The sequence below is a fragment of the Peromyscus leucopus genome, chromosome 6 (genome assembly GCF_004664715.2).
Source record: "Peromyscus leucopus breed LL Stock chromosome 6, UCI_PerLeu_2.1, whole genome shotgun sequence".
NCBI lineage: Eukaryota > Metazoa > Chordata > Mammalia > Rodentia > Cricetidae > Peromyscus > Peromyscus leucopus.
In genome coordinates, this window is record NC_051068.1 from 75,641,261 (window position 1) to 75,667,491 (window position 26,231).

The window sequence follows — 26,231 nt, forward strand, 5'->3', positions numbered from 1 at the left end:
ATTGAGCAGGAAAAGATTTTACATGATGTAAAGGAGGTCCCATCTGATTGGGTCATTTAGAAGGAAGAGCTCAGGCATGTGGAGGAGGGGGCATGTGGACATTTGTTAGACAGGTTGGGTATTAAATCAGGTGACAGGCTTGTGAAGAACTTACATGGCCAGGCTGTGGTGATGGCCTGGGAGGGCAGCCCTGGTGCTGGAGGCAGAAGGACAGAGATGTGGTGAAGGAGTCATCTGTGATTCCCTGAACTGTGAGAAGACAAGGGAGGTGAAGGGTCATGAGGACTTGCAGAGCCCAGCTGGGAGGTCTGCTGACCTGTTAGTGGCAGCATTGGCTGTCTTTGTAACTTAAGCGAGCGATCCCCCTAGTAAGCACACTTTCAGAGACATTCATAACAATGCACACCCATTGTGTCATTGGACATGGTTTAATCTGGGGCATCAGAGCCCTGTTGGTCTAGATGGGAATGGCAAACTCCTTAGACCTCCTGGGTTTGGCTGGGACTCTGGTATTTAAGGGTTTATATGGCTGGAGTTGGATTTTTCTCTCCAAGATGAACACTGAGTCTTCTCTGTGGTTATTGTCATGAAGAAGGTCAGGGGAATAGGGATTTCCTGAAGCAGTTTGGTGGGTTGCAGCCCCATTTGCCCAGATTGCATCCAGTTTGTTTGTGTTCCCAGACAAAGAGTTCACCGTGCGTCTGGAGACAGATAAGAGGCTGCACACAGTGGGGGAGCCGGTGGAGTTCAGATGTGTCCTAGAGGCTCAGAACATTCCCGACCGGTACTTTGCCGTCTCCTGGGCCTTCAACAGCTCACTCATCGCCACCATGGGGCCTAATGCTGTGCCCGTCCTCAACAGTGAATTTGCCCACCGTGAAGCCAAGGGACAGCTTAAAGTGTCCAAAGAGGGTGACGGTGTCTTTGTGCTGAAGATATACCACCTCCGCCAGGAAGACAGTGGCAAATACAACTGCCGGGTGACAGAGCGAGAGAAGACTGTCACTGGCGAGTTCATTGACAAGGAAAGCAAGCGTCCCAAGAACATCCCCATCGTCGTCCTTCCCCTCAGTAAGTAGAAGCGCGCCACTTACTAGTTCCTGGTGCAGTGGGAGAGAGACTAGCTATAGGAGAAGAGGCAGACTTTGGGATAAAGATGACCAGAGAGAGGGCCTCTCCACCTCCTCCAGCCCCATGTCTACAAAGCGACAGGGACATGTCTGGGCTGGAGATGGTACCTGCAGCCTTGAGCTCAAGTAGCTCGGTGTACAACACCAGCCTTGCCAGCTCAGCTTGGAGGAAGACCAGGAAGTCATTTGCTCCTCTAGGGGAATTAAATCCCAAAAGAAGTGGGCAGAGGCCTGCCTTGAAATCTCACTTAAGAAGAGCTCATCTCTTAGGGGAGGATTTGGATATCATCAGCTGCATTATTAAGAAGGATTTGCTGTCTGGGTTTTTCCAGGTATCAAGGCAGGTATTTCCCTAATTGTCTCTTTTGTACTGAAATTGCATTGTTAAAAGTCAGTGGGTGATAGAGTACTTGCTAGCATGTACCAAGTGTTAGGTTCCTCTTAATGTGCATATAAAGTGCTCAGTGGATGGGGTCTCTGTCTTCCTGGAGTATGCTTCAAGAGCTTGGCCCTCTCAAGGCTGTTCCAGGGACTCTGCCTCCATGCACACTGACAGTATCAGGATGGGTGGTACTCTTCTGGGAACTCGAGAGATAAACAGTGTGTGTGCATGCCATGTTTAAATGTCCATAGTGCCAAGATGTCCTTATTAATCTCTTTTCTCTCACAGTTCTGTTCTTAGCAAAAAGTTAATCAAAACTTACAAAGCTCTGATTTTAAACAAGATGGTCTAGTTTAAGAACTAACCTTTAACCTTTTCTTAGTTCCCAGGACTGTTCCTCCTCTTCGCCTTGTAATGATTTCCTTTACATTTTTATTTACACGATTATGTATTTGAAATGTTTCTCTGTTAAGTGTGAAGTCCAAAATAGAGGAGGCCTGTCACCCTTTCTTTTTTCATCAATGGGATTGTTTTCTGTCCTGCTCGTTGTACTTTGAACACACACACACACACACACACACACACACACACACACACACACACATACGTACATACGTACGTAACCTTGAACTCTCGTGCTTTCCTCGCGGTGCATGATGCTTTGCATAGATTTAGGTGCTTGCTAAACACACGAACAGTTGAAACTGTCAGATTGAATGCCCACACTCTTTGTCCTGTCTTCCTGTGCCTGCCCTAACCACAGACTCTAAACTTTTAAACTAATCTCTCATTGTTTCGTAAGGACGGCATGAAGGGCAGCCACACTGTTGGCTCCCTCTATCTTTTGTACTAAAAGATTTCCCCCAGCCCTTCCAAGAACTTGTTTGATGATCTGTGGCCTGCTATATTGCTTTTCCAGCAGATAACTGGGTAGTTAAAGTCCCCCAGCAGCACCAGATCCTGCCCCAAGGCCACTTGGGTAAGTCTACTGAAGAATAACAATCAATCGGTAATGGTGATAATGCCCTGGATTTTAATGGCACCTTTCCTCCTAAGAACCCAAAGTGCTTCTGCATAAATGATCTCTCCGCTCTCCATCCTCCAGTCCCTGTAGAAGCTAGTGTTACATCCATCTTGTGGATGGAGACGTCAGCGCGCACACAGGGAAGTGGCTGATCCGGTTGTTCAGTTGGTGGTTGACTTGCAATCGCATTAGGAACATTTGCTCTAACTCCAAACCCGCTGCTCTGCGCTCCGCCTGTGCTCCGCCAGCAGCCTCCTGACTGGAGATTTCATTTGTGAACACACACTCAGATTTTCATTAGTTCTGTCTTGGTTTTCATTCAGCCTGGAGGATTTTTAACTTGTTGGCTACCTTTTTAAAGCCTGGGAACCTGTATAAATAGTTACAATGGGCAGCGCAGCACCAGATCTGTGTTTACCCATGCCTCAGCTATCAGAAGGCTTTTCTTCTATCTAGGTTTTCCAGGCTTTCTCCAAATAGCCATCCAGCATGTCCTTAGAGTCCACTGGGGTGACAGTAGAGCATATGACTGATGTCCTACAGGTCCATCTTCTGTACAAGACAGATGGAAGGGTTTTTTTTTTCTTCCTTGATGCTGAAGTTGCCTTTTGCATACCTCACCTTGAGTTGAAAACAGGGAGGAAGAATATTGATGATGACAAATTTAAAGCCCGGGGCTGTAACTCAGCAATAGAATGCCTGCAGAGCGTCCATGAAACCTTAGGTACAGCCCTCAGCTCTGCCCCTCCTCCCCATTTCATTCTCTCTGTCATGACCCTGAGTTGGCACCAGGAACATCCCAACTCTGCACATGATAAGTTGAGGCTTGGTAAGAACACCAAGATTCCACAGCGAGGCAGTGCAGCCACTGTGGACGATGGCTCTCCAGAGCCTTGCCCTGGACAGGCTGTCCTCCTGAAGACTGCTGTCCCATCGTGTCCAGACCTCCTTCCTGTGAAACAAGCCCAGCATACTCACTCTGACAAAACCGCCTAGTGCTGAGGCCTGCTGCTCTTCTTTTCTGTCTCTGCCTGTGGGGGAAATGAAGGGGAGAAGAATAAGTGGATCCAAATGCTGCAGTGATCGGGTGTGCTTCTTGATCTGGGGTTTGACTTAATTGATCGTCAGTGGTGCCTAGAAAATTGAGTCCAAATTGATTATGACACTGTGTTTTGTGTTGTTTAATTCTTGTGAGCTCATTGAGCTCAATACAGGTAATTATACAGAATAATGTATGCGTAATTAAGAAAGTGTTAGCCATGCTCTTTATGAAAGCAGAAATATCCCTGAGTATAGTAAAATCAATCATGATTGTGGGTACCACCTTTAAAAAACATACTGTGTGTGCCGCACAATCTGTATGCATTGTCCTCTTTGCTTTTTCATCTTTTGTAAGTTAAAAATGGTATCTTACAGAAGCAGCAGCTGAGGCTTAGAGAGTTTAAATCATCCCCTTGACTGAGAGCCGCCATCCACAGGAGGGACAGAGGCTAGACCAAGCTAGGCAGGGAGTGGAGTTCTTATCTCCACCGCTGCTCGGCAGACTGCCAGGGTAGAGAGCAGAGGTGCCCCACGGCTGAGTGAGTGAGTGAAGAGGAGAGCGGTAAATGGTGAGCCGCTGGCTGTGGCTCCTTCTGTGGGAATGAAACTTTGCTCTCCACACACTCTGGGAGACTAGACCATCTGTGCCCCATTTTCCACACACAAGCACATGCCATCTTCCAAACACTTCCTGACATTTTTTTTCTACTTCCTCATACTTCCCTGAAGGATTCACTAAGAATGTTTGTAGCTTTTGTTTGACTGCTGTAGCTCCAAGTGGTGGGAGATTGAGGGCCAGTAGGATTCGGAAGTTACCCCTCACGACGAAACTCCAAGCCAACAGCCCTGAACTACATCTGAACAGGTCACCCATAAATAATTTTATACTGTCAACATCCTGTCACTGTATTCTATTTCTCAGGTTCTGGTTTACTCTTAGGTCTCAGGACCTCATTGTCCCAATCCACTACACCAAGCGTAGAGCCTTCTAGGCCACCAGATCTAGGCAGCAGTGCCCAGTTTGAACAGCCAGATCTTACAACATGTAAGTTGTGTCTCAAAACAAATCAGAGTGTTTCGAATCCTTGGAGTGCCACTGTCAGAATCGTGGGATTCGGTTTGCACCCTTCGTCTCTGAGGAGGGCGCCATGGAGACTGTAAACCCCTCAGTGTGGAACTCTCTCTTGTCCCCAGAAAGCAGCATCTCGGTGGAGGTGGCCAGCAACGCCAGCGTCATCCTCGAGGGTGAGGATCTGCGCTTCTCCTGTAGTGTCCGCACAGTGGGCAGATTGCAGGGCCGCCTCTCCGTCATCTGGCAGCTTGTGGATCGGCAGAACCGCCGCAGCAACGTCATGTGGCTGGACCGGGACGGCACCGTGCAGCCAGGCTCATCCTACTGGGAGCGCAGCAGCTTTGGGGGCGTCCAGATGGAGCAGGTGCAGCCCAACTCCTTCAGCCTGGGCATCTTCAACAGCAGGAAGGAGGACGAGGGCCAGTACGAGTGCCACGTGACGGAGTGGGTGCGGGCCGTGGATGGGGAATGGCAGATCGTGGGAGAGCGCCGCGCCAGTACCCTCGTCTCCATCACAGCTCTTGGTGAGTGAGCAGTGGGACCATGGCGGATGCGTTTGTGTCCGGCTCCTTCCCTCTTTGTCAGTGTTCTGGTTGCAGGGCCTGGGGAGATGCCTCAGTGGTTAAAGTGCGTTCTGTAAGCATGCAGATCTGGAATTCAGGTTCAGAGAACCCTGGGAAAATGTGGAGTGGGCTTTGGTATCATGCCTGTAATTCCAGCCTCAGAAGCAGACCTGGGCGCCTTAAAGCAAGCTAACCATTGAGACCACCCATACCAGTGAGCTCTGGGTTTGATTGAGAGACCCTGCCTCTATGAATAAGGTGGAATAACAATGGAGGGTGCCTGACATCAATCTCAGGCCTGTGCATGCATACATACGCACATGCAACCACACACAAACATGCATATGCTCATATATGCATCACGTCACACACTCAGCAAAAAGGAAAGCCAGTTCTGATTGGAGATAATGGTGTCTTCTAGAGGGGTTTTGTTGAAAGGACTCTAGGGTAGCATGCTCAGGGTTGAGGAAACTTTAACAGTTGATGGTGGGTGGGGCATCTGGGGTTAGTGACCCCCTTGGGCTGTTACCACCCCTGGGGCTGGGTGGTGTCAAGATTCTAGTCAGATTAGTGCTACCAACTAGCAGGACATAGCTGTGGTAAAACTGGCCTGAAAGAGAAGAGTGACTGGGTAGAGAGATAAGTGTCTCCTGTCCACAGGGGTCTTGCCCAGCTGCTCACAGTCCAGCCCCCCAAAAGTGGCTGAACAAGATGGAAAGTCCTTTGCCAGCGATACAACACTCGCCCCGTGTCTGCCCGAGTCTCAGCACCCAGCTCAGTTGTCCCATCTAGGCCTGTGTTTTTATCTCTTCCTCTGTAAAGCCCCCACTTAAGAAGAAAACATTTCCGCATTTGCACCGAGTGAAAAGATACCTTGAGATCTGCAGAAACCAAGCAATATTAGATTTGCTTCTCACGGGGTATCCAAAGCGGCTTCTGTCTGTGTTATCTGCCAGATGCAATCGGTCTATCACGTTTTAAAAGACCAGCCTGCTACTTTGCTGGGCAGATAACTTATTTTGTCAGGCCTTCTGTTTATCAGGAGGCTTTCTCTGTCCCCATTCTCGAGGGCTGTGTCACCACCACCTTCCCTGAGGTAAGGCTGGTGGTGCTGTCGAGCACCCAGTAAAGATGGCCGCGCAGGGTAGAGCTGACTATGACCAAGTCCTTGTTCTCCCTACCGAGATTAGCAACGCCTTTGCTTTATTCTTAAATATCTGTTTTCAATCGTCTGGTGATAAAACGTTTTCTATTTGATGTTTAACGCGCCCCCCCCCCATGCCAGGGCTTCCCTCCAGCTGCCTCACAAAGAGGGAGGCCACATGCCACGGTTCTAGGAATCCTGGAGCTTTTCAGGGTAACAAGGTGTCTTCCCCAAGCAAGACATGCAGAAAGAAAGAGAGAGAGAGAGAGAGAGAGAGAGAGAGAGAGAGAGAGAGAGAGAGAGAGAAAGGAGAAAGAGAAAGGAAGGAAGAAAAAAGAAAAAAAAAAAAAAAAGAAAGAAAGAAAGAAAGAAAGAAAGAAAGAAAGAAAGAAAGAAAGAAAGAAAGAAAGGAAAAGACACAAACAGCAGGGAAACAGTAAGCTGCTCCAGACCCCTGGCGTTCCCTGGTGCCCGTTTGGTTAGACCGGCTTGCAGTCTAGGACTTGGAACGGACACAGCATCATGGAAAGCCCAGATGCAGCCTCTGTGTCCTCCCCCACCTCACTGCGATTGCATCTGCTCTCTGAAAGCTTCCTCCCAAAGATGGGCTTGCCTTCTGCAGTCCCCAGGCAGCTCGGATTTCTGTTTCTAGAAACTTCCTCCAGTGATGATCGCAGTTCCTGCTGCCTGTGCTTGGCACTGCTGTGAAGCCAGACAGGGGAACTTAGGAGATGGTTCTGGGATCTGCTACATGTAATTTTTCCTCACCAAGGCGGTTAGGGGTATCCAGGGAAGGGTGATGCCGGGTTCTTTCCCTAGGAGTGTTCTTAAACTCACTATACATCTGGCTGCTCCCACAGCCAGGACATGCTGCGTAGCACTCCCCTGGAATCCTGAGGCGGCTTCTGCTCACTTGACCCTCTCTCTAGACTCCCTCTGGAACTAGGACTATGGGTGTCCTGCCAGCCATGGTCTTACCTAAAGTACACAGTGACACATAAACATTTCTGTATGGATCTCCCTCAGCAGTGACAGGTGTGGGGATGAACTAATAGGCTGCCCATAGACCATTGTGACTGGAGGGACGGCTCAGCCCTGTGCACTCTGGTCTGTGTCCACAGTGTAGCCTGTGTTGGGCCTGGGCACCATGGCTCCATATGGGAAGCCAGGAACACCCAGCGCAAGGCCTGTTCCCTGGCATCCCTGATCTGTACCCCTCTTGTGTCATTGTGTGCTACCCACCACTGCCTAAGCTGCCGTCACAGCCACACAGGATCAGTCTCGGTGTCTTTATTTTTTTAAATGGAAGATCCGGAGAGTTCAGCAATTTTTGCCGCCCCGTTCTCTAACAGCTCCCTAGGGAAATCCCGAAGACTCTTTGTATTTCACCTGCAGACTTTCAAGTATTTCACCGCTTTGGTTTCTTAACCAAACTACATATTTTCTAGACTGAATACAATGTGCTACATACTCAGTTAACCTTCACAAGGACCCTTTACAGAAAGGAAAACAGAGGCAGCGGGGACTTAGGTCATTTGCTTCACGCCACACAGCTGGGAACTGTCCTAAGAAGGTGACTGCCTGCCTGCTGCGGAGTTGGTGCCTTTGACCAGTCTGATGATTCCCGTGGGCAGAGCAGCCCCAGGCAGGCCCTGGGATGAGGTGCACGTAGGTCTGTAGCCTGACTCTACCATTCACTGCACTCAGTATCAGGTGGTTTGTTTGACTTCTCTGCACTCTGCAAAAGGGGTAGCAAGCCTGCCTGAAGGCCAGCGTTGATCCAGTGAGGGGTGAAAGCCAAGCCTCTGACAGCTGGCCTAGCACGCAGCATTCAGCACACACCGGCCACCGCTACTGTTATGATCAGTGTGTTCATCCACACCGAAGGAACTGTGAGTCCCGTGTACTGGAGAATGAGTGTTAGAGGTCAGGCATGCTCCCCAGTCAGTAAGGAATACTGAGAGACTCACAGCCCCCTCAGACCGCAGGGACCTCAATTTAGGAGTGATGCCTCACCCCACCTCAGGTGTCCATCTCGTGGAGACCAAGCCCTCCTGTCCTCTGTCCCTTAATACCTGTCTGATCCTAGGTTTTGTTGGGGAATTAGAGGAGGCGTTGGCAGCCTTCACCTGCCTACTTCAGGTCGTCATGCGCTAGAGGACCAGGGACAGCTATCTGAGGGTTGGGTATGTGCAGTGAAGGAAGTTGGCTCTGGAACTTTTTTCCCCCTCTCCTATTTTTGCACAGAATTCTGGGATTGCTAGGGATGATCCTGGCCATCTGGTTTGAGCCCTTGCGAAGGCTCTGGTGTCTTATCTTAGAGGAGGATGTACTGTAAACCCACATGAGGACCTCAGGTCTCACTGGGAGGAGACAGGACTGGGTTGCTCAGAAGGAGTTGTGTGAAGTCTTAGGAACTGTTGAGTTGGGCCTCAACACAATACCTCAAGCAATAGCTTGCCCGTGACAAGAACGCTTAAGAACTTGCAGCCTCCGCTCTGCCTGCCGGCTCTGCCAGGAGGCCCGTATTTGACGACACACTGCCCCAGAAAAGCCAGGTGCTGTCGACTGTGCTTCATCTCTCTCTCTCCCCGCAGACACGGGCTTTGCCGTCACCGCCATCTCCCGGACGCCGGGGGTGACCTACAGCGACTCCTTTGACTTACAGTGCATCATCAAACCCCACTACCCGTCCCGAGTCCCCGTGTCGGTGACGTGGCGGTTCCAGCCAGTGGGCACAGTTGAGTTCCACGACCTGGTGACCTTCACACGGGACGGAGGGGTCCAGTGGGGAGACAGGTCGTCCACCTTCCGAACCCGGACCGCCATCGAGAAGGCCGAGTCCAGCAACAACGTCCGCCTGAGCATCAGCCGGGCCAGTGACACAGAGGCCGGCAAGTACCAGTGCGTGGCGGAGCTGTGGCGGAGGAACTACAACAATACCTGGACGAGGCTGGCGGAGAGGACCTCCAACCTGCTGGAGATTCGGGTGCTGCAGCCAGGTGGGTGCTCGGGCTGCAGGGCCCCCCTGCTGTAGGGCCCAGGTGGGTCTGCATGGCAGGGTGAGACACAGACACAGGCATGTGTGCTGATGTGATAGGAGACCTGAGGATGTGTGCTCCTATGACATGAGATGCGGATGCTTGTTCTTACCTGACACAGGGTAATGTGTGGAGGCATGCTCTGCCATGACATGTGAGCCATGAGGATGTCTGCTGATGTGACATGGAAAGACAGGAAGGGCATATGCTTGCCTGACGGGGAGACGTGAGGAGAGAAACTGAGCCCTGGCCCAGCATCTGCCTCCCACCTCTGAGAAACTCAGATCACCTGCGCTCCCTTTCCTTGGTGGACAGTTCATGTCTGCCGTATGTGTTTTCTACCTTTGTGTATATTTTCCCTTCCTCCCCACTACCCCCCCCCGTTTTGTGCATTCCAGAGTAGGTGGGGGGCACTAGGACGATTGTGACCCCCTAAGAACAGGACACTGTCCTGCCAAACCGCAGCCCCCATCCACAGTCCGACTCAGGAATTCATCATTGGTTCAGTCTCGTTTCTCAGCTGTGTTCTTCCGTGTAACTCCCGCCTCCAAGGAGACTTCAGTTGGGGAGCGCACGGCACTTAGGGTTGTTTTGTCTCTTTGCACTCTGTTAATCTAGAACAGTCCCCAGCCTGCTGTGGTGTGTGTGTGTGTGTGTGTGTGTGTGTGTGTGTGTGTGTGTGTGTGGACACTGACATTAAAATGTGGGCAGGCTCCTGTCTTATAATCCTGGCCGTAACTTTGTGTGGGGTTTCCTCGTTCCCTGTTCAGGAACTCAGAGGAGAAAGGAGACAGAGGTGTTTGTTGAGCTTCTTTGTCCCCAACAGGGAAGAACAGCCCTTTGATTGGAATTTCACATTCCCTGGAAGAATTAAAGGGGCTAGCCTGAGGTCATGGGGCCGGTCACTGGAGGAAGCATGTGGTCTTTTTCATAGTCTTTTCTTGTCTTGGAACCTGTCCTATGGACTGAGTTTGAACTCCTTTCTCCTGGGAAGGCCGGTCATCCCGAAGGTGCTAGCCTGGGGAGCGTTCTGCAGCGGAGGTTCCTCCAGACACCTCCATCGGGTTTTCCATGGCTTGAGGAGTAACGTGGCTGGCTAGGTTGGAAGCTCTTGGAGCAGATGAGCCCAGTCTAGGATGCTGCACCCCTAGAATAGAAAAGCCCCCCGCCCCCACACATAGCCAATGGCGGTGGTTAGAACTTACAAACTTTTTTTTTCTGTCTTTCTGACCCACTCACTCACTCTCCCCTACTATGATTAGTGCCCAGCCTGGTCCCTTCAGAGGGCCGCACACAGATGGGGAAGTTTTCAGCAGTGTGAGGTTAGAACGGTGGTGAGGTCTGCGTTTATCCTTCCCCTTGCCCGACCCCGTCACAGAGGCCTCTTCTGTACCCCATTAGGAACAAAGGGTTTTATAGATGTTGAGACTCTGTCTGGCCAATTAGAGTTGAACTGGGCAAACCGGATGCTGAGGAAGAGGCTGTTCTTCAGTGGGTGTTCAGGTTAATGGAGGACTAAGTGGAGACCCCATTGGATGTGAGCTCGTGTGGAGGGTGTGGAGATACCCGCTGACTGCCTTAGGAAGTAGAGTACTTAGGGATGGTAACTTGCATTCTCCTTGTCTCGTCTGCCACTCGAGGTCAGTGTTGTGAGCAGCAGTACCTGTCCTGCTGGGAAGGTAGCAGAGACAGTGACCTCCAGACCTTGCTTGCCATTGCCTGCCGAATAAGCCCCTGCTGTCTGCTTGTTTCTGTTACTACTTGGAATCTATTAGAACCAGAAGCACATGTGTGCACCTCATTCATTACAGTTCTCATTGTTTGGATTCTGATTCAAATTTATGGCGACTCTTTTGACTGCTATGAGCCGTGACACAGGCGCAGAGCTGAGACTCCGCCTGAGGTGAGAGCCCAGACCCCTTTGACTTCATATGTTCTGCCCTTCCCATCACCATCTTATCGGCTGTCATTGCTGTGGGCTCAGGACTGCCTTTGTGTCTCATACACACGGCATGGAGGGCTCCAGGGAGGGGCAAGTCCTGCTTTCCAAACTCGGACTGCCATTGAGAAGGCTGAATCCAGCAACAGCATCTGCCTGAGCGTCAACATGCCACGGAGACTTTGTGGCTTCACTGGGAAGTGACCACAAGTCGTGGTTGGCACTGGGCACTTTTGAGCATTCCAAACTGCCACCATCTTCGGGGCCTCCTGGGCCTGCTTGCAAAAGGTCATTCCACCTGGGCTTGTTGGCCATTGGTTCTTCCCTCTTTGAAGGAGGGGTCAGGAAGGGTCATGGGACCCTCACCTCTGTATCCAGATGCCCCTCCCAACTAGTTGTATCGCAGTTCTGCATTAATTGCAGGTGATCGCATGGGCAGGCCAGAGTACACAGGTGGGTGAAAGACTTAGGAGAGTGGGTTCCCTCTGCACAGCTGTGTCTCTGGACCATTGCTGCTGGGTGCACCCTTCCAGTGTGGTTGCTGGGAAGTCACCCCTGCTCCTGCCGATTAACCCCTCGCCTGCTGCTCTGTAAGTGAGCTGGATAAAGCCAGTGGTTTGCCCAGGTGAGCTTTGGCAGAATCGAGTTCTGCTTTGCTCTTGGGACCTGGAGGGGGTGAGGTGTTGCCTTGTCCTCCCTAGGGGAAGGTCCTGACAACAGCGGTCACAAGGCCTGCGCTTATGGGCAGACAGGAACACTCGTGCTAGCCCTCTGGAGGCTGGAAAGAGCAAAGGTAGGCACCTGGAAGAGCGTGTGGCTCCCCGCATGGCTGAGTGTCACTGCCTCCTGATGGTAATTATTTAGGCACTTATTGCCGAACACTTTCCAAAGAGCTTCTTCTCCCTAAAGGCTCAGCCAGGCCGGGTGCTTTCACTGGGGGCCGGGAGACTGTGTACTGGAGGCAGTATTGGGTCCTTGGGGTGTGCTCTCTCACTGAGACTTTGTGGTAACTCCAGGAGGAAGGTATTTAGTTTCCATTTGATAAGTGGACAGTCAAACAGTGCCCCGCCCCCAACTTCGCCGCCATCAGCAATGAGTGGGAGATTGGGATTTGAACCCAAGTGTAAGTTGGCCTTAATGAAAAATGCTGGTAGTGGAGATAGTGCCCTTTTTTGAAACCATGTAATCACATCTTATTATGCACTCAACCTCGTGACATGGAGGATCTTTTTCCTTTCAGGTCCTTGGTGTGTGGAAACCACAGCAGTGATAGGATTAATAACAGTAGCAATGTGTGGCCGTCACCGTCGTAAACGCCTTGCTTCTGACAACTTACTTCATTCTCCTTTAGTCCATGCAGGGTCAGTGGGTGTGTGGGTGCCTGACAGAGCTCCCAGATGAGGACTCTGCCACCCAGGGTGAATAAGTTGCCCAGTGACTCATGATGAGTGGCAGGGCCAGGATTCAAGCCTCAACAGGCAGTCTGGCCCCAGAGCTCCATTTGTGATTTTATTATATTATGTACTTTGTAGACAATGAGCCAAATTTATACTTACTTGTGTTTTCTTGTCCCCTGGCATCCTTTGGTACAGTGTGTGTGTGTGTGTGTGTATATGTGTGTGTGTGTGTGTGTGTCTGTGTGTGTGTATGTGTGTGTCTGTGTGTGTCTGTGTGTGTGTCTGTCTGTGTGTGTCTGTGTGTGTCTGTGTGTGTGTGTCTGTGTGTGTGTGTCTGTGTGTGTGTGCGTGTGTGTCTGTGTGTCTGTGTGTGTGTGTGTCTGTGTGTGTCTGTGTGTGTGTGTCTGTGTGTGTGTGTGTGTCTGTGTGTCTGTGTGTGTGTGTGTGTCTGTGTGTGTGTCTGTGTGTCTGTGTCTGTGTGTGTCTGTGTGTGTGTGTGTGTGTGTGTCTGTGTGTCTGTGTGTCTGTGTGTGTGTCTGTGTGTGTGTGTGTCTGTGTGTGTGTGTGTGTGTCTCTGTGTGTGTATGTGTGTGTGTGTGTGTGTTGTGTGTGTGTGTGTCTCTGTGTGTGTATGTGTGTGTGTGTGTTGTGTGTATGTGTGTGTGTGTGTGTGTCTCTGTGTATGTGTGTGTGTGTGTGTGTGTCTGTGTGTGTCTGTGTGTGTGTGTCTGTGTGTCTATGTGTGTGTGTGTGTGTGTGTTGTGTGTGTGTGTGTCTCTGTGTGTGTATGTGTGTGTGTGTGTGTCTGTGTGTATGTGTGTGTGTGTGTGTCTGTGTGTCTATGTGTGTGTGTGTGTGTGTGTGTGTGTCTGTGTCTGTGTGTCTGTGTGTCTGTGTGTGTGTGTCTGTGTGTGTGTGTGTGTCTGTGTGTGTGTGTGTCTGTGTGTCTGTGTGTGTGTGTGTGTCTGTGTGTGTGTGTCTGTGTGTCTGTGTGTGTGTGTGTGTGTGTGTCTGTGTGTGTGTGTGTGTGTGTCTGTGTGTGTGTGTGTGTGTGTGTCTGTGTGTGTGTGTCTCTGTGTGTGTGTGTGTGTGTGTGTGTGTGTGTGTATCTGTGTGTGTGTGTGTGTGTGTGTGTGTGTGTGTGTGTGTGTGTGTGTAATGTAGGGCTTTGCGTGTGCTAAGCAAGCATTCTACTCCCAGGGCTGCACCCTGGCACCAGGCACTTTACGTGGGTGCCCTGTCTGGTTTTGTCATCCGGAGTCCCTGGACCTTTGCTTTGTGGCACTAAGGCCACAAAGCATTTGGAACTTCGTTGGCACACAAGTTGTTAAAGACAAAATCGAATACATACCTCTTTCAGGTTCCTTTATTTCTTCTCACTTCTGCCACAAGGTGGCTCTAGGACCAGGGGACACGCCAGTGCCAGCCTCCTTCCTCCCACCCTCCCTGTGGAGCCTTCCCCTCCAAGCCTGGGTTAGCATCTTCCAGAGAGATGCCATCCACCCCTAAAGAATAGTTTAGTGAATGTTCTCACTTGAGGAGAATCGACAAGAAACTCGGGCACCGGTGACTGACTCCGTCCATTTACCATCCACTTCCACTGCTGCGAAGTCCGTTGCAGTCAAGTGCCATGTGGTCTGTACCCAGACTGCTCCCTGCCAGAGCCAGTGATGGTGACCAGCCCACTGCTTTTACTTCACCAAGCTCTCTGGTTACCTGGAATGGGTGACTTGCTGTCAGAAGTGACTTGCCCTGGATTTTTCATTGGCCACTTGCAATCCATAGGCATGCTTCGGAGCCTGTGATCCCAAGGCAATCATCAGCCTCCCTTTCTCTGCTTGGTTTAGTCTGGTCGTATCTGCATGATCCCATGGAGCACTTAGGCAAGACTTAGCCGGTCCAATATGTTCCATTCTTGTTCAGTTTTTTTTTTTTTCTCTCCCTCTCTTAACTGTGAAGTATCATCTTGCTTCCTTCTGATTTTCTCCAGTTCCAAAAACACCCTCCAATTTCACATGGCTAAATACAGAAGCAATAAGGGAAATGTCAGCATTCACTTTGCAAATGTTTATGACCATCCCTTGGTCTGACTATTAAATATTGTGCATTAAAATTGACAAAGCAATAAACAAGCCTCCAGGCGGACAGCATCCGTCCGGTGGCAGAAGCCTGCTTGTCAGTGGGTGTATTCTGCTGGGATCGGACTGATGGGCAGGCGGATGAATATTTAATGCCCTCTGCATGTTGCCAAATCCGTTTTCTTTGCGTTCACATTGCTGACCTGGCAGATTGAGCTAGCTGAGGGCCCTGCCTACGACTGTGTGCGTCCGTGGTATGTGAACATGCGCTGTCCTTGACAGAGGAGTGGCCCTGCATTCTCCCAGGGCTGCCTCGATTCTCTTCCTATCCACACAGCTTCTGCCTGCCTGTTGCCTCTGCAGGACAGAGCAAGCGTGAGTGTGTGAGCCCCAGAGGCGTTCTCGGCCCTCCACTGGCGCTTCAGCCTTGTTGCCGCTGTGGCAGCAGGAATCTACCTGATGTGTGTTACTGGTGTCGGCTAGTTAGGGTCACTGCTCTGTCTGCAGACAGGTCAGGCGGGGTAGGGTGTGCCTGGGTTTCTCCTAATCTGCTGTCTCCCCTCCCAGCCCTCGCTGCTCTCCCTCGGCCCCACCCCTCCCTACCCCTGTGGGCATGTCCGAGCATCTGCTGGGACTGCAGAAGTGGGTGTCACACAGGGCTCCAGTGCAGACTGGCTGGAGGAGGTTACAGATGGGAGTCGGCAATGCATGCGGCCCTTCCAGATGTGGGCCTGAGCCAGCACGGGCAATGGACACATCGGGTGGGGCAGTTCATACTTTTAAAAGTAATGGTGGACCACATGGCCTGGGTGGGATTCCAGGTCTCCCAGATCACTGGCTCTGTGACTGAGGAAGAATCTTTGTAAAATTGGGACTAATACTTACTCGCTAGGACTAGCGGGGAACACACAGTTAATATCTGTAGAGAGCTTAGGGTAGAGGATAGCATGAGATGAGTTTGTTAAGCAGCAATGTCCTAACCTGGAGAATTGGGGATTCGATCATGTGTAGACCATATACCCTTTTATTAAAGATTTTCTTTTTATAGCGTGTGTGTGTGTGTGTGTGTGTGTGTGTGTGTGTGTGTGTGTGTGTAGATAGGAATACAGGCACTTGGGGAATCCAGAAGACGGCATCAGATCCCTTGGAGCTGAAGTTACAGGTGGTTGTGAGCCGCCTGACCTGTGCTGGGAACTGAGCTCAGGTCCTCTGCAAGAGCAACGTGCACTCTTAATAGCTGAGCCACCTCGCCAGCCCTCATGTACCCCCTTAGATGACAGTTTGCCTTTACTAACCTGAAATGATGTTAAATAAAATTCAGTGTAGTTTTCTAGTCACATAACCTTTAAACAGTGTCAGGTTCCCCCGGTGGTACTCTTTGTTTATTTTCATTTGGTTTGGCTGGCCTCAAACTTGTGATTCTCCTGCCTCAGCCTCCCAAGTGCTAGAATTACAGGTATGTGCCACCACATCTGGCTAGGAGGAATATATATATATATATTAAAGTTTCTGTAGTAAAATGCATCTCACCATAAATAACTACCCAAAGACAGTGACAAGGGGGCACAGCCATGGCTGGAGGGGCTGTGCATGCTGCCATTAACTGCAGTGACAGCTGTTACAGAGGGGGTGACTGAAGATAATTTTTGTTGTGTTTCATGATGCTGTGTACATTGAGGAGTAGATTACAAAGAATTTCACTCATAGCATGTCATTTGAAAGTCATACGGGACTCAGGACAGAGCTTTACTGGAGAGAATTTGAGCCATTAAATATCTCCCACTCCCTAAACCAGTGTAGCAATCAAAAGACTTGCTGCCTCCAGATCCCTGTGAAGATGGGCGGTGTGTGGCAGGGGAGTAAGGTAGCTGTCCGCCCCGTGGAGAACCACTGTCCCAGGGACAGGCTGTCAGCTTGGGAGCGACCACCCCCTTGCTTGCTCTTTTGGAAGTTCTCCATGGCTGGGGCAGAGACTGGGGGACCCGTCTTCAGACTGGCAGCCTGAGGAAGGGCTCATCCGAGACTGGATAGGTCATGGCCGCGCAGGAGGAGGAGAGCAGGAGCCGAGGCACAGCAGCGACACGTCATGAGCGGCAGCTGCTTTTGCTGCTCGCTTCCCAGGGTGTGCGTGCATGTGTTGGTGCATGCATGCATCCATGCGTGTTGAGGGCGGGGTGTCTCCTGGGTGCCCTGCTCCCTTGCACTTCCTGCCCCAGCCACTGGCCTCCTCTGCCCCTGGCATTCCCGTCAGGTGTTTTAGAGAGAACGGACTCTCCCTCCCTCGCCTCCATTCTCTACCCATCTCTCCTCACCTCTCCTCTGCTCTCTCCTTGCTCTCCCGCCCAGAATGACCTGCCATGCTGCCGCACCTGTGGCTTCTCACACTTGAATGCACCACGGGGCCTGTAGGCTCACAAACCCCCAGGTCTCTGGGTGTCCCTCTTCCCCCTGTTTCCGACCCAGTATGGTTCTAACAAGTCCCCAGGTAGCTCTGCTTACCTTATCCATCAGTTCCTCTCTGAGAGCTACAGGTGGGCAGGATCAAGAACCAGTCCTGGGACCCCACAGCATTGGCCACTCACCCTTGTAACTTCATCCACCGTGCCTGACCACTGGCTCTTCCCCGATCAGTACACAGAGAAGCTGGCCTTGTTGCCTGTTCTGGGTTCCCTCTCCCTTTCTGTTTGCACCTGTTGGACGCCTGCCCGCTCATGTGTTTCTCGGAGCCCCGCTCAGGGACCACAGCTTTTTTGCAAGGTTCTCACTCCTTCATCACAATCAGAATTAATGGCCCCTCTTTTAAAAGATTAATTGGGTTTTCATTCAGTCACCCATGTGTTAATGTGATTAGCAATGATTGGGTCATAGTTCTTTTGCCCAGACATATGCAAAAAGAGAAGCCCTTTTAAAAATGGCCCCTGGCATAAGGCAGCTATGGTTGCGCTTAAGGAGAATCCCTTTACTGGTGGAGTAGGTTCCTTTCACATGAGCAGTACACGCATAAAACCAGAGGATGGGGCAGGTTGGCTGGGGGAGCAGCTGCTCTTCTCTGCCGCAGAGCGCCCCCTTTTCACTCTCTGTCCCCCATGCACCCTGTTCCTCGTGGCTCAGCAGCCTTTCCTGGACTGACTGGCAGACTCTCCTAGGTTTGATCCAAACCTGGGGTGGAAACTGCCCATCCGCAGCAAGAAAGGGTGTTGCTGTGAATGATGGGAGCTGCTGGGAAGGCAGGTGCTGGCGTGTGAGTGTACTGCACGGCCAGGCCAGCCTTTGCTATCCCGGCCAGCCATTGCTATCCCGGCCAGCCATTGCTATCCCGGCCAGCCTTGGACCCTTCTCCTGCCTCCTGCTGCATCCTCTCACCTCCTGCTGGTTCACTGGGGGATTAACTCAGCCTCACTTCTGAGTGTCCTCCTTTCGCCTCAGCATGCATTGACTCCAAGTCCGTTTGCTGAGCAGCGAAGCCTGGGGTTTCCCTGGTTGAAGGCCAGTCTGATTCTCCTAGGAATCTTGTTCAGATGGAGATTCGGACGCAGTGGGCCTGAGAGTCTGTTTCTGAGAAACGCCCACCCAAGTCATCTCATGCTGCTGGTCCACAGCACGTCGAAGTTTTTGTTTATGATTATTTTATGTATATGGTTGTTTTGCCTGCATGTATGTCTGTACCATGCATGTGCCTGGTGCGGAAGAGGGTGTTGGATCCCTGGGCCTGGCGTTACAGATGGTTGTGAGCCTCCTTGTGGGTGCTGGGAATTGAACCCAGGTCCTCTGGAAGAGCAGTCAGTGCTCTTAACCACCGAGCCATCTCTCCAGACCTAGGATTTATTTTATTTTAGTGAGTGTGTGTGTGTGTGTGTGTGTGTGTTATAGGAAGTAGGTACGTAACGTAGCACACCGTGGAGATTAAAGGACAACTGATGGGAGTCAGTTCTCTTTGTCCTTGGGTTTGAACTCAGGTCGCCAGGCTTGGCAGCAAACGCCCTTATCCTCCGAGCCAACTTGACGGCCCTGTCTACAGCACTTTTAAAAGTTCAGTTGCCCACTTTTATCAGTGTCCCATCTAATGATGGGCTTTGGTCTTGGGACCAGAAATAGAAACCAAAAGGGAACGAGAAGAGCTGAAACTTACCTAGTATTCAGGGTGCACCCAGTCCAGTACTAAACTCTTAGCTCCTGCATTTAATCTTCTGGGCACTCTGGGGGAATTGGATGCACACGCCTGGTGATCTCACTTGCAGATGAAAACACAGGGTCCTTAAAAAGTCCAGGCTGGCCCAGCGGGGAGGGAGACCAGGCTTGCAGCCGCTCCTTGCCCCGGGCAATACTGAGACAGGCTTGTGAATGCTTCCTAATTAGCCGTGGAGCCTCCCGACTCCTCCAGGCTTCAGGACATGTCCTCCCTACCCCGGAGATATGGGAGGAAATGCTGAGCTTAAAGTAAGAGCTGACCCCCTGCCCGTCTGTCAGACATGTACCAAATTTCACAAGTGCCTCTCTTTTAAGCTCCCCAATACTTCACAATATTTTGACATGGGATAGCAAAAAGAGAAAAGAAAAAGAAAAATTGGAAATGCTTTGAAATATTTCTCTTCCTTGGCTTCTGGTTTTCTGACCATGTGACTGAACTGAAGTTGAGTCATAGGATTCCAGTTTAACATATGCGGTTACTATAGCAATTGAGGTTTCCTTAGTAACTGTTGCAAAAATAATCTGGCCCCAATTAATAATACATGTTAAAGCTCTCTCTGCTCCACACAGAACAACCCAGTTCATTTGGCCATACACCAGATAATTCAGGTGGTGCTGTCTGCACTGATTGAGATACCGTTTGTCATGTGGGGAATTGGGTCGGAAAGGGAACAGGTTGTTTCAGGACTCACAGGAGTCCACTTGGAAAAGTTGACCGTCAGGCTAATGCCAACCCAGGCTCCAGGATGCCCAGTGTGCCCTGAAGCACTCTGTGTTTGAAGGAAGGAAAAATAGATGATGCTAGAGTGTGGGGCCATGGCCCGTCTTAATGTGTTCTCCGTGGCTCGAAGGTCTGTGTGTGAATTCAAAGGTCCTTCACAAGGAGAAAGTCTGCCTCAGCAATACGAGACAGATCCTCAGAGGTGCTTTTGTAGTAATGGTGCTGGGTGTGGGACCCTGCTCTGCCTTCTCGCCAAACTTTCATATTCATCCTGAACATCTGTGTGTTCTTCGACACACAGAAGAGTGGTCTATGGCCGTCAGAAGCTCTCCTTCCTTACACATGGGACTCAGCCCTTGAAGCTGCTAATGAAACAGGCTAGCTAGCTGGCCAGAATCCCAGGGTCACAGCCAGGGCCCAGCCCCACACCTGGACAGTTTCTGCGCATTCCAGCTGCTGGACTCCAGCCTTAAAGAAATGGACTGCCCAGCCTGGCCTGGAGATGGGCCTGGTCAGTCGGCAGGAGCCTTAGCTCTTTCCTCGCCACGGGTCCTGTACCATCCCCTGTTTTGGTCCTGTACTTGGCAAAGTGGTCCAGAATTAAGGTGTGAAGAGTGGAGTGTGGTGGACTCCTGCCTTGATTATCGATCGGTTCACTAAGAGAATTGTCTTCTCCTTTCTTCTTTTTGTTATATTTTTCTGTTTTTAGTAGGAAGAAGTAGGTTGGTAGGGAAGAGCAGAGACAAGTGTGATGATGTATAGGGTAAAATCCTCCAATTATCATCCTAAGATACATTTTACTAGAGTTTGGCTTCTCGGCACCTTAAAGGTGAATATTGTCTCCATTATCAAGCAGGGATCTCTGGAGTTGGCCATCCCTATTATTATTATCTGGAGTGGGCCATCCCTGTTGCTTCTGGACTACGATAGTAAGGGAAGCGAGGCTGGTGCTGGCTCTGCTCCGTCCGTTGCTATCCTCTTCAAGATCTGCACCAACATCCCATAACTGTCCGTTGCCACATCTCCAGTATCCTAGCAATCATCGAGGGAGGGCTTTTTGCTTTCCGAAGCTTAGACACTGTGCTAGGCTCTAGGGTACAGAAATAAGGGGTTCCACCAGCAGTTACACTGTGAGACTGAGACTGTCCCACTCTCAGGGTGTCCTCAGCTTTTCACAGCCCTAGTGGAACCGTGGGTGATGGGACATGTCAGCTGGCTACATGAAGAAGCTTGAGCTCTGGTCCTGGGAGCTGAGCATCTAGGGAGGGGAGAGATGAGAGTAGGGGGCGGGGACAGCCTGGGTACCAGAGGGCACCAAGGGAGGAAAAACCTTGCCTGGTGGGATGGGAGACAGAAAGGGTCAAGAGATGGAGTGGGAAGAAGAGTCTGGCGGGGAGGTGGCAGGACAGCAGGCCAGTGGCCAGGGCGCAGGGCAAGGCGTGTGGGGCGGGGGAGCGGTGCGTGTGGAGGGTGAGTCCTAGGAGATGAGTCAAGACAGTTAGGCCAAGTTCTGAGCGGGCTTTGTGCTGGCCAGGTGAGTCTTACTCTGTAGATTCTACAGGCAGTTGGGAGCCATTAAACTTTTTAAGCAAGGTCAAGCTCTGGGCAGATTGGTGTCTTGGCTGGGGGTGGAGAGCGGTGCACGGAGAATGGACAGCGGGGCCAGGAGATGGGTGGCTAACACTGGGGGAGGTCGGGAAGGATGTTCACTCATGGTATATTCCCTGCTGGACTGACCCAGTCTCCCAGCCTAGAAGTGAGCTTGGGGCGGGCCCCGTTTCCAGGACCGCCGGCCCTCTAAGTCGCCCTCTCTCCCCGCGCAGTGACGAAGCTGCAGGTGAGCAAGTCGAAGAGAACCCTCACGCTGGTGGAGAACCGGCCAATTCAGCTGAACTGCTCCGTCAAGTCCCAGACCAGCCAGAACTCGCACTTCGCCGTGCTGTGGTACGTCCACAAGCCCTCGGACGCGGACGGCAAGCTCATTCTCAAGACCACGCACAGCTCGGCCTTCGAGTATGGAACCTATGCCGAGGAGGAGGGCCTGCGAGGCCGGCTGCAGTTCGAGAGGCACGCGTCGGGGGGGCCTGTTCAGCCTCACCGTGCAGAGGGCTGAGGTCAGCGACAGTGGTAGCTACTACTGCCACGTGGAGGAGTGGCTGCTGAGCCCCAACTACGCCTGGTACAAGCTGGCCGAGGAGGTTTCAGGGCGCACCGAGGTCACCGTGAAGCAGCCAGGTACGCAGAGGGGGTGTGGCCATCATGGGCCTGTGTGTTGACTGCAGAGACCCTAGGACCTGGGGAACTCTGAACATAGCCCCCACACACATGTGTGTGCATGCATGCATGTGCGCGCGCACACACTCCACCCCCCACACACACAACTTGAGGCCGCCACAGAGACACCCTGGGTGTGGTTGTAGACGCACAGACCGTCAGTTCTAGTGCCCTGCAGGCCTTGTAATAGACCTTTCCCTTGTCCTGATGCTGACTTGAGCATCCTCAACTCCCCTGTGGGAGCTTCTTCAATGAGATACTGAGGCCAGCTGAGGTCTCCAGAATGCAGACAGCTAGCTACCTTATGCTGTTGATATATTCACACACACACACACACACACACACATATATATGCATGTACATAGACACATTTGTTGCCTGGGTCTTCACTAGATGAAGCTCCATGAATTATCAGGGACGTTGTTTCTTCATCAGACTCCCAGCAAAGCAATGGGACCAGGGACAGACGTCCAGATGTGGCCTGATGCACGCTGGATGCAAAGACACCATTCCCATCCTTTTGCAGAAGATGCCCTGTGTTCTGGGATCCATCTGGCACACAGGGGCATGTTCTGCTGACTGTTTCACTGGTACATAGAGCAGGAAGTCCATCTCTGAGGTGCTTTCTGTGGCCATCCCATGACCTGGGTCCGGCCTGCCTGCCGGCCCCCGGGATGAACGTCTCAATTACTCAAGCTGCACTCAGACTCACCATGTAGTCCAGGCAGGGCAGGCCTTGACCTTGAGATCTACTGCCTCAGCCTCCCAGGTGGCTGAGGTTGCAGCCCATGCTGCAGTGTGTCAGGCAGGGCCCTCTGAGAGCTGACCGACAGCTGCTGTGAGGCCCGCGGGGCTCTCACCTGCCCTGCCTCTGCCTTCCGTCCCGCTTCCTCTCCATTAGGATAATGTGAGTTTTGCTCCCATGATCCCACCTCCCAAGGATAATGTGAATTTTGCCCCTCTGATCCCCACTTCCCAAGGATAATGTTATTTTCGCCCCTCTGATCCCCACCTCCTAAGGTTTCTTCTCTCGTCTCCAGTCTTTTTCCTTTCCTCCTTTGGTTTGATGCCAAGAAGGTCCTCTCGGGCCCTCAATATATTGAAGGGGTTTCCCCATCTCAGGCTTCTGCCGAGCTAAGTGAGACAATGATGGAAGGGGCCACGAGGATCCCCGTCAGCAAGCACAGTGACACCTCTCCTGTGGCGAATCTGAGTACAGAAAACTCCCAGGGTGCTGACTACCACAGCTTTTGCTTTTTCAGTTGATTCTGTGGTTTGCATCTTTATCTCTTTTTTTTTTTCCTGCTCCTTGTCCCCCTCCACTTTTTCCTGATGAGAAAGCATACATCACTGAGCCTTTGCAGGCAGTGGGGACCCACAGTGGAAAGCATCGTAGTCTTGCGACTCAGATACAGTGCCAGCGTTAACATCTCATATGTATATTTTGGCCAGACTGTTTAAAAATAGAATCTTTTTTTTTTTTTTTTGCCTTTTATTTGCACCAGCGATCTTCTGTGCGGAACAAACCATCCACACAACACTGAAGTGCAGAGAGTGAGCGTGTCGGGTTCTCCTTCACTTTACAGGTCACTCGGGGATGCTGGTCCCAAGGCTCCTTTGTGTGTTTACAGTCATTGCTGTTAGCACCTTTTCGTACAGAGAGGTTCATCCGGGTCCTTTGTGGAGCTGCAGGGATGCTACTTCTTCCATGGGGAAACCTTGTTGGTGGCTGTTTCCACCACCCCGCCTCATCAGTACCATCTTTCCTGGGCTGATGTCACATTGTTCTCCCTCACCTTGAAAGAGAAGTCATTCGGAGGCCCAGTGTCTGTGCATATTAAGCTGGGCTTTCCTTGGCAGTTCCTTTATGGTTCTGGCTCTGCATAGTCCATTTATCATGTGGTCAGACTTACAAGTTTACTCCTCGCACAGGCCTAGTGGTGTGGGCTTGTAATCCAGGGTTCCCAGACAGCTGAGGCAGGAGGATCACCAGTTCAAGGCCTGCCAGGCTACAGAAGCTCAAGGCCAGCATGGGCAACATAGTGAAACCTTGTCTCAAAACACAGTGTTCAAAGGGTCGATGACTGTCCTGCTCACTGTTCTGTTGCTGTGAAGAGACACCTTGACGGGGGCAATCTATAAAGGAAAGCATTTGATCGGGGCCTTGTTTACAGTTTCAGAGGGTGAGTCCATGGCCATCATGGTGAGGATCATGGCAGCAGGCAGACAGGCATGGTGCTGGAGCAGTAGCTGAGAGCTTACATCTGATCCACTAACCCTAGGCAGAGAGAGAGAGAGAGACAGACAGACAGACAGACAGACTGAGAATGGTGTAGGCTTTTGAAACATCAAAGCCCACACCCGATGACACACCTCCTCCAGCAAGGACACACCTCCTAGTCCTTCTCAAATAGTTCTCCCAGCTGGGAACCAAACATTCAAATACATGACTATGGGGGCCGCTCTCCTTCAAAGCCACGGCCATGTTTCAGTAGTCTAGTGCATGCCTAGCGTGTGCAGGGCCCTGGGTTCAACTTCGAGTTTACCCCTGCTGGGAGAAGGGCTGTCTCTGCCCTTGCCTGCCCCTTCTCTTGCTAGCTACCTCTTCAGTCAACCACACACTCTGGGGTCTATGCAGTTACTCTTTTGTCGCTTGTCTGCCCTCCCCAAACATCTAAAGCGCTTTGGGAAGGCTTCTGAACGCATGGCCAGGGATTCAGCACACTTAGGGTGCCATGTCTGAGAAATGTATGAGACACTCTCCTGGCCCCAAGGGCACCTGTTACCCGCTCTCTCGGGGTGCTGTGCCGTGCTCGCGGTCAGGTCACAGTGTCTCTTTCTTCCCTGTTCAGACAGCCGCCTGAAGCTCAGCCAGGCCCAGGGCAACCTGTCTATTCTGGAGACCCGGCAGATCCAGCTGGAGTGTGTGGTCCTGAACCGTACCAGCGTCACTTCCCAGCTCACGGTGGAATGGTTTGTCTGGAAGCCCAACCACCCAGAGCGGGAAACAGTGGCCCACCTGAGCCGGGATGCTACCTTCCACTATGGTGAACAGGCCGCCAAAAACAACCTCAAGGGCCGACTGCACTTGGAGAGCCCGTCTTCCGGCGTCTACAGGCTCTTCATCCAGAATGTGGCGGTCCAGGACAGCGGGACCTACAGCTGCCGAGTGGAGGAGTGGCTGCCCAGCCCCAGCGGTGTGTGGTATAAACGGGCTGAGGACACAGCCGGGCAGACGGTCGTCACGGTCATGCGACCCGGTAAGGCCTCCCCTAGCCTCCTGTGTGAAGAATGTTTTGAATGTTTGAAAGGCACTTATCCTGTCGCTGTGACCAGAGAAGCAACTTCAGGGAGGAAGGGTTGGTTTGGCGGAGACAGCCCGTCATGGTGGGGTGTCGTGGTGGGGTGTCGTGGTGGGGTGTCGTGGAGGGTGTCATGGAGGGGTGTCGTGGAGGCAGCTGGTCACATGGCATCTGGTCAGGAGGCAGAGAGAAGTGAATGCTGCTGCTTATCTGGCTTTCTGCCTTTCTGCCTTTGGGTCACCAGGACCCCAGCCTGTAGGGTGCTGCTGCTCACATTTGGGGTGGGTGGGTCTTCCCTTCTTGGTGATCCTCTCTAGAAATGCCCTCACAGACGTGCTCAAAGGTGTGTCTCCTAAGTGATTCCAAATGCGGTCAGAAATAAAGGTTAACTACCATGATCCTGAATAAAATTAGTTTAGTTAAGACATTGTTTGCAGGGGCTGGAGAGATGGCTCAATGGTTAAGAGCACTGGCTGTTCTTCCGGAGGACTCAGGTTCAATTCCCAGCACCCACGTGGCAGCTCACAACTGTCTGTAACTCCAGTTCCAGGGGACCTGACACTCTCACACAAACAGTGCACATAAAATAAAAATGAATAAATCCTTTTATTTAAAAAAGGGAGAAATTATTTGCAGTTAAGCATATGAACATTTATATTGTACATTCGTATTCTAAATTCTCTCAACTTGTTTTTCCTATGAATGGGAAATCGCACATCAGGCTTTCTCCTCAGGTGATTAGATTTCTTAATTAGAATAAAAGCCAGCAGTTAATCGTTCTAGGCCATAGGAATATTTTCCTTTTAAAGCATCCATTCAGGTGGGAACAGGTGGTTAGTATGACGGAAACCTTGGAACAGTAGCCGTGTGTTCAGAAGTTATGCTGGTGGGTTTACTGTGGGAAAGAATCGTTCTTTAAGCAGAATGCAGCAAGT

At 51.4% G+C, this 26,231-nt stretch overlaps 1 protein-coding gene across 1 annotated transcript in view; it reads left to right on the plus strand.

The window, feature by feature from the left end:
• Nucleotides 1-26,231, plus strand: part of Igsf3 (immunoglobulin superfamily member 3) — a 90,490-nt gene that overhangs the window by 57,322 nt on the left and 6,937 nt on the right. Inside the window, 7 exon segments of the mRNA XM_037206938.1 lie at nucleotides 682-1,071; nucleotides 2,432-2,491; nucleotides 4,772-5,173; nucleotides 8,954-9,358; nucleotides 21,544-21,797; nucleotides 21,799-21,955; nucleotides 24,847-25,254. Coding sequence (XP_037062833.1) covers nucleotides 682-1,071; nucleotides 2,432-2,491; nucleotides 4,772-5,173; nucleotides 8,954-9,358; nucleotides 21,544-21,797; nucleotides 21,799-21,955; nucleotides 24,847-25,254 — 2,076 coding nt within the window.